This window comes from Euphorbia lathyris, chromosome 6, assembly GCF_963576675.1.
Source record: "Euphorbia lathyris chromosome 6, ddEupLath1.1, whole genome shotgun sequence".
NCBI lineage: Eukaryota > Viridiplantae > Streptophyta > Magnoliopsida > Malpighiales > Euphorbiaceae > Euphorbia > Euphorbia lathyris.
Genome location: NC_088915.1, coordinates 75,588,726 through 75,595,626, shown reverse-complemented (window position 1 = coordinate 75,595,626; position 6,901 = coordinate 75,588,726). Strand labels below are relative to the sequence as shown.

At 34.7% G+C, this 6,901-nt stretch overlaps 1 protein-coding gene across 1 annotated transcript; it reads right to left on the bottom strand.

The window, feature by feature from the left end:
* Positions 1-1,378: 1,378 nt before the first annotated feature.
* On the bottom strand, positions 1,379-6,164 carry LOC136234132 (uncharacterized). The gene is made up of 5 exons (XM_066023905.1): positions 5,589-6,164; positions 3,180-3,229; positions 2,885-2,962; positions 2,220-2,799; positions 1,379-2,133 (listed from the first exon to the last, which is right to left on the bottom strand). The coding sequence occupies exons 1-5, from the start codon at positions 5,739-5,741 to the stop codon at positions 1,588-1,590; spliced, it is 1,407 nt and encodes a 468-aa protein (XP_065879977.1). The 5' UTR covers positions 5,742-6,164; the 3' UTR covers positions 1,379-1,587.
* Between the last annotated feature and the right edge of the window lie 737 nt (positions 6,165-6,901).

Genomic DNA, 6,901 nt, shown 5'->3' with positions numbered 1-6,901 from the left:
GTGAGTATTTTTTTTTAAATTCAAAAAAAAACCCTAATTAATAGACTTTAAGACCAAATAGAAGAAGAAAGACAGTAGCGATACTAGGTTCAAAAAAAAAGACATCAGCGATACAATTAAAAACAGAACAGAAACGTTCTCTTCTCCAACGGCTCTCTCTTCACAACCACCGATTCTTCTCCTCTCCACCACCGATTCTTCTCCAACGGTTCTCTCGCCGGCGGCCGGTCATCAATCACCACCAGTATGTGGAGCGGACGAAGATGTCTACCGTATTAGGGCAAAAGGCAAAAGTGCTACCCCTACCACAAGTGCTAATGTCACAAAGACATACGTTAGAGGAAACTCTTCCTGGTCAAAAGCCAATCCTCCTCGAGTTGTTAGAGATGAGGTCCATGATGAGGATGATGATGAGTATCAAGTTGAAGATGAAGATGAAGAAGAAGAAGAATATAAGGATGATGAAGTGGAAGATCTTGATGGGGATATAGATCTTGATGAGGAGTTGGATTTGGGGGATGAAGACGATTGATATTATGCTATTTTGATTGAAGAATTAGAACTTTATTATTAGACTTTAAGTTGTTTTGGTTTACAAGTTTAGAAATTAAACTATCCTTAAGTACTACTAGTTTTTATTGAGTTAATTTAATTTTATTTTATTTTCTAATTTTTTGTCGCCTCACGTGCGAAAGGCCGTCGCCTCGCCTCAAGGCGATATTTTGCCCTTGTCGCCTTGACTCGCCTTTCGCCTTTTAAAACTATGGCGACAGTTGCGACAAATGTTGGGAATTGCAGAAAAGTGCAGTATTACGAGAATTTGTTGAAAATGCAGAGTTTCAATGGGATGTATGGTTTCGAATTGCATAAACCTAAACTATTTTTATTAATCCTTAACATATACACCTTATATACATTATCTTACACACATATGAAAAGCAAAAAAAAAGAAGGGAAAAAGAAGGAAAGGTAGAAGTTTTCGATATGTCTGAGGTTGAATATAAGGAATGAGGAAGATGAGAATATTTTTGTCCAAGTGTAGTGAAAATGTCTAGATTTGTAAGATGTTAGCCACCTAAACTTAACATGTAAATAGGCGTTCAAAATGGACTAGATTTGTAATTAACCCTTATTTTAAGAATGAATTAGGAGTCTCTTGAAGAGATGCCTATTGGGATGCTAAAGGACGGTCCGGTGCACTACGCGCCCCCATTTAAGCGAGGGTCCGAGGAAGGGGTCCCACCACAAGGATGTACTGGGAGCAAGCCTTCCCTTGCCAATTTTTTTGGGAAAAAGCCGCTCCTAAGACCAGAACCCGTAACCTCTCAGTCACACGACAACAACGTTTACCGTTGCGTCTATTGGGATACTCTAAGATTTTAATTTTTTAACAAAAGTTACAACTAGATTTAGACATGAATATTAGTTTTTGTGATCTTATACAAGAATGAGTTAGTTTTATCAGAAGAAAGATAGTTTCTATTTGTACATCAAACTATATCCTAAGAAATACACATGTTAATTTGGGATCCTAAGACTAATTCTCAGTTTCAAAATGTTTCAGAAGAACAATATATACCTTACCGGTCACTTAGCTCGACTTCTCTTCCTTCCTTTCGTTGTATTTTCGGGTCGTTTTTCCGGTCGTTGCGCAGTTTTTCTTGGTCTGCCAGATGCTTTCTTTGTCAAAGTTAAGGATTCTGCTGAAGTTGGTGATTGAACATTACTCGATTTCTTACCCGCATTTGGAGTTACTTTCGCAGCAGTGTTTCCGGGTTTTGACATCTTCACTAGTACCTTCTGATTACCAGGGCGAACGCTTCGGGGTTTCGCAGGCGGATGAAGCATTGATTGTTGTGACAATACAAGGGTATCATTATTAGCAGCAGCAGTAGTCTTGCTGATATAATCCTTCAAATTCTCCCTCAGACTTTTCGTTACGATTTCTCTCAGAAGATACGCTGACTTGTACTCGCGAGTAGTCTTCGAGTAAAAGACGAGAGCGTTGTTCGCCAGTAGCAGCAGATCTCTGAACATTTCTTTAACTGATGTAATCGCATGACTCGCGATTCGCGATCTTAATGTATCGAAATCTACATGCTGCAATATCATTTTTTTGTATCTTCCTCTCTTCTGTTATAAACACAAAGAATACTCAAAAAACGCAGACATGGGAACTCGAAAAAAATCACAACGAAAAAGTACATTAGCGTCTCTACCTGGCTATCGAGGCGTCTACGAAAGACAGTGGCGCATTTATTCTCTGCAATGGCATCGAAAATTCTCGTGAGATCAGGTGATTCGTCCTTGGTTGAACCTCCACTTTTATCATCAACACCGGAACATCTCCCCGTTTGACCCGAACTGCTAACTGAGTTCTCTTTACATAGTGTAGCTGATAAAACATCAGCGGAGCCCCAAAATTCGCTCTCTCCGATGCTGCCTTCCTTCGCTTCCTTTCGACAATCTTTCCTCTTTCGTTTCCCTCTACGCCTCCTTATGCTAAACGTCTCTGCTAGATACCCTATGCTTGAAACTTTTTCTTGTTTCGGAAGTAACGAAACATCCGGTTTAGTCTCAATATCTTCAATCTGACATTCGGGGGACCAATTAGTCCGGTTTTCTTGAGTGAAACTCCCAGCTGATAATCCATCTTTTGATGTCTCTTTACTGGAAGTTTCTACTACGCCATCCGATTTCCGAAAAGGTAAAACTGATTCTGTCTGACTCGAATCACAACCGACATTCTTGTAAACCGTTCTTTTCAACTTGAGGACTTCGAGCTTTGATTCCAGTGACCTGAAATAGATAAGTATAAAAACTGTGAGAAACAGAAACTGCAGATTCATTCAACAATTGAGAAACCGAAAAAGAGCTTACGAACCCAATCGAGTCTTCAGATTTCTCTAAAGCTCGCCTCAATTCCGCCATTCGCTGCTTCCGTAGCTCTTCAAACAAAACTCTGAAAGGAAGTGGAATTCAGCATTTAAGTAATGATTGAATTAAGATAAAATGTTACCTTGCACGGAAACATCTCTTCAGTCTGCATTTTTCCGTTTCCATTTGAAGAAATGTCTCGAAGGCTATGTTCTAAACATAACGTTTTCTGATAGTTCGTTTCCATTTCCGTGCAACATAGATAAAAAGCTGTGTTTTGTAAGAGAAACAAGTCTACTCACTTGCATCCCGGATAACGTTGTTGCAAATCCTCATACTTGGCTTTACATACCTGTAATTTGATACCAATCCATTAAAATATGAAGCTATAGCATCACATAATGGTAAGTTACGAATTTCTCATCCCCGATGGGAAGGGGAATCCCCAAAATATTTAGGAACGTGGACGGGGAAAACATTGCCCGCCTAGACACGTTTCAAACCCTAAATTCAACTTTCTCAAATTGAATTTACGCATTTCATTAAGCATTCACAAGAACTAAAACGAATTAAGGTTGGTTTGAGCGAAAAAGATCATAAATTGTTTAAATTAGGTCTCCAATTCAAATCCTAATGTATGTCGAAATCTTAATTAGAAGAGGGGCTGCATGTCTGATCGTTTTATATAGGGAAGGCAACGAGACGGGGATTCCCAGTTCCCTTAGGGATCTAAACCGAAGGGAACGGAGAGGAAGTTCGGGTGTATTATTCCCGCCCCATCCATCCCAAAACCTTTTTTTCCTATGGGATAAGCTGAGGAGGGGATGAGGATGCAAAAAAATCCCCGAAACATTTATTCCTGGTATTATTCATCTTTGCAAGTGTTGAGAACGGAATGGAAAATGCATTCCGTTTTTGCCCCTAGTTTTATTGCATTATGCAGGAAAACAACTTCAAGTATTGTAGCTAATAATAGTCAATCTCAGGGATTGGAGGAAACCTTGAGGGAGAAGAAGTTAGGTGTTGTTTGATAAAACTGAAAATTAAGTGCTGAAAAAATAAGTATCTAATATTATAAGTGCTGAAAATGTTTGATAAATACTTAAAAATAAGTACTGAATATAAAAATATTATTCCATCAATTCTGAATTATATGTTGTTAAGTCACTAAATAAGGGTTAAAAAGTCAATACTACCCTATATATCTCCTCTTTAATGACTAATTCTCACACAACATTCATTCTCTTCTCATTAATTACGATATAACTAAAATAAATGATCCAACTGTTTGATAAATACTTAAAAATAAGTACTGAATATAAAAATGTTACTCAATCCATTCTTAATTATATGCGTTTAAGACAATTTTGTAAATTAAAAAATCATTAAATGACGCTTAAAAAGACAATACTGCCCTATATATTTCCTCTTTCACGACTAATTCTCATACAATATTCACCATTTTCTCATTAATTACAATACAACTAAAATAAATAAATTTGTAAAGTGGCACAATCTCCTCTCTATTATCGTCCAATATTTTCTCTCGTAAATTTTCTATATTCTTCCTTGTAGAATTAAACTCTCTATATATTTTTTTAGAAAGATGCATCATAAAAGAGAATATTTAGTAAGGAAAAAATTGAGAAAATGAGTAAAAATGACTTATAATTTAGAATTTTTCTCCCTCTTAAATGACATATAATTCAGACTGGAGCGAGTAATTGATAATATTCAACTTAAAACTTGAAGTTAAATATTTTGACTTATCAAAATAAGTGAATTTTAATTTAATTTAACAATTTAATTGATTGAAGAATTGAAATATCAAACCCACTTAATGTAAATAAATCCTTAATTAAATTAAGTGATTTAGGTGATTATTGATAATAATTACTACCACTATTTATTTTTTTATTATTAGCTGGTACTTTGAAGATAAATTTAATGAAGTGGTTGTTAGGAGACATCAACTTGTTACATAATGGGTTAAGGGTTGTCCTTAAAGTTCAATTTTGCCCTTAGAAAATGTCCCCATTTTATCATTATATAAAAAAAAAAAATTTAACTCAACTTTATCCGTTTTGTTCCTAATTTTTATCGGCATTTACTAAAATTAAATAAATAAAATTGAACTAGATTTTCTTTTGCGAATATAAAATTGAACTAAAATTTCTTCCATAAAAGCAAAATTCAATTTTGTACAATAAAAATAAAATAAAACTTCCCCAAATAACCTTAATATAATAAAGTCAATAGAATTTCTACCTTGTCTTGCAAACATAGACCACATAAAGTCAAAGTCAAGATATGGCAACATTTTTTTAATGTGACCAAAGAGAGTCAATATAATTTATTCAATTTCAATGAATTTCAACAAGAACAAATTAATTCCTTTTATTTACAAGATAAAATAGTATTTTCAAAACAAATAATTTTTCTCGTTTAAAATAAGACCTAAATAAAAATAAAATAAATTGGACTCTTTTTGACGGTCCACTAACTTGCAAAATATGGTATCCAATCAATCAATGCGCTATCTTCCTAGTTCGTACTATAGTACAATATAATATAATGTTTTTTTAAGGTAAAATAAAATAACAATAAATAATTACTCTTTTATTAGCCATAAAAATCTAACTAATAAGGAAAAAAAACAGAATTTTGAAATTGAAAATACAATTTTATAAATTAAATTAAATTAAAATTACCTCAGGCGTGAAATTAAACGGGCAAACGGTTCGGGTCCGAAGCTCCGCGGACACCAAATCCCAATCTCGGGTACCGTACCGGAGAACGGCACCGCTCAATAATAATTCCTCCCATGTGCCCCACCTTCCTCCTCCGGCCACCTCCGTACACATCTCTCACCGCCCCTCCTAATCCTACGCACCCCTGGCTCACAATAGCCAAAACCCCCTCCCGCAGAAATTTGAAAGAAAAAGAAGAACGAAAACCGCTTTCTGGGTAAGATGAAAAGCGGTATATAGGATAAGAAAGGTGTTTTTTCTGGTATTTGTCTTTATTTGGGTACAGTAATTATATATATATATATGTGTGTGTATATATAGGTATGGTTTAAAAGGAATTATAAAGAAGAAAAAGGAAAAAAAATGGTAGCGTGAGAAAAGGGGTTGATAGATTCTTGAGAAAGAGAAGAATCGAGAGGAAGAAGATGAAGATGAAATAGAGATAAAAGATTAAATTAATGTTGTTAAAATGAAAAATAAAAAAAAAAAAACCCAAATTTTAGAAAAAGGAAAAAGAAATTTGTTCTTCTGTTTATGTTTTTTTTGTTTCTCTCTCTACAATTCTCAATGGCCATTATCTATTACTTTCCTTTTATACTAAATGACTTTTGTACCCTTTTTTTTTTTTTTTTAAAAAAGAGCAACTCTAGTGGTTGTACTGGAAATCGATCGATCTGTAATTTTCTAAGGACCCGAAATGATGTAAAAATTAAGATCGTTGGAAATAGGAAGGTTGTTTGATTCGGCGTCGCTTATTATAAATCCGTTTTCTAAAGACCTAAAATCATGCAAAAATTAAGATTGTTGGAAATAGGAAGGTTGTTTGATTCAGTGTCGCTTGCTATAAATCTATTTTCTAAAGACCCAAAATAATGCAAAATTAAGATTGTTGGAAATAGGAAGGTTGTTTGATTCGGTGTGGCTTGCTATAAATCCAGGAGGAGCAAGCCGGACGCGCGCCATGGAGAAGGAATGAGACGCGCAACGTCTGACAAAGGAAGAAGGAGACCCGATCTTCAATCACAAATACGGCGAGTTAATATAGGATTTACTTTGGAGATTTTGGATTTTAGTATGGATCGATCACTAACATTTGTTATTTTTGTAACAATAATTTAATGTATTTTTTTAATAAAAAATTTAGTGTTTTTTAGTTCAGGTTGATGTTTGCTTTTTACGGGTTGTTGCTTATTGGTCTTAATAGGTATTTTAAAATTTTACCAAACACTTTTTTTTTATCTCCTATTTAGAATTAAAATGTGAAAGACCGTTGC

Bases quoted from the DNA above. Each gene is read 5' to 3' on its own strand.
- LOC136234132 (XM_066023905.1), bottom strand. From the start codon at position 5,741: ATGTGTACGGAGGTGGCCGGAGGAGGAAGGTGGGGCACATGGGAGGAA. The intron at 3,230-5,588 runs GTAATTTTAATT...ATCAAATTACAG, and splicing joins CGTTTAATTTCACGCCTGAG to GTATGTAAAGCCAAGTATGA. The intron at 2,134-2,219 runs GTAGAGACGCTA...TGTTTATAACAG, and splicing joins GTAGACGCCTCGATAGCCAG to AAGAGAGGAAGATACAAAAA.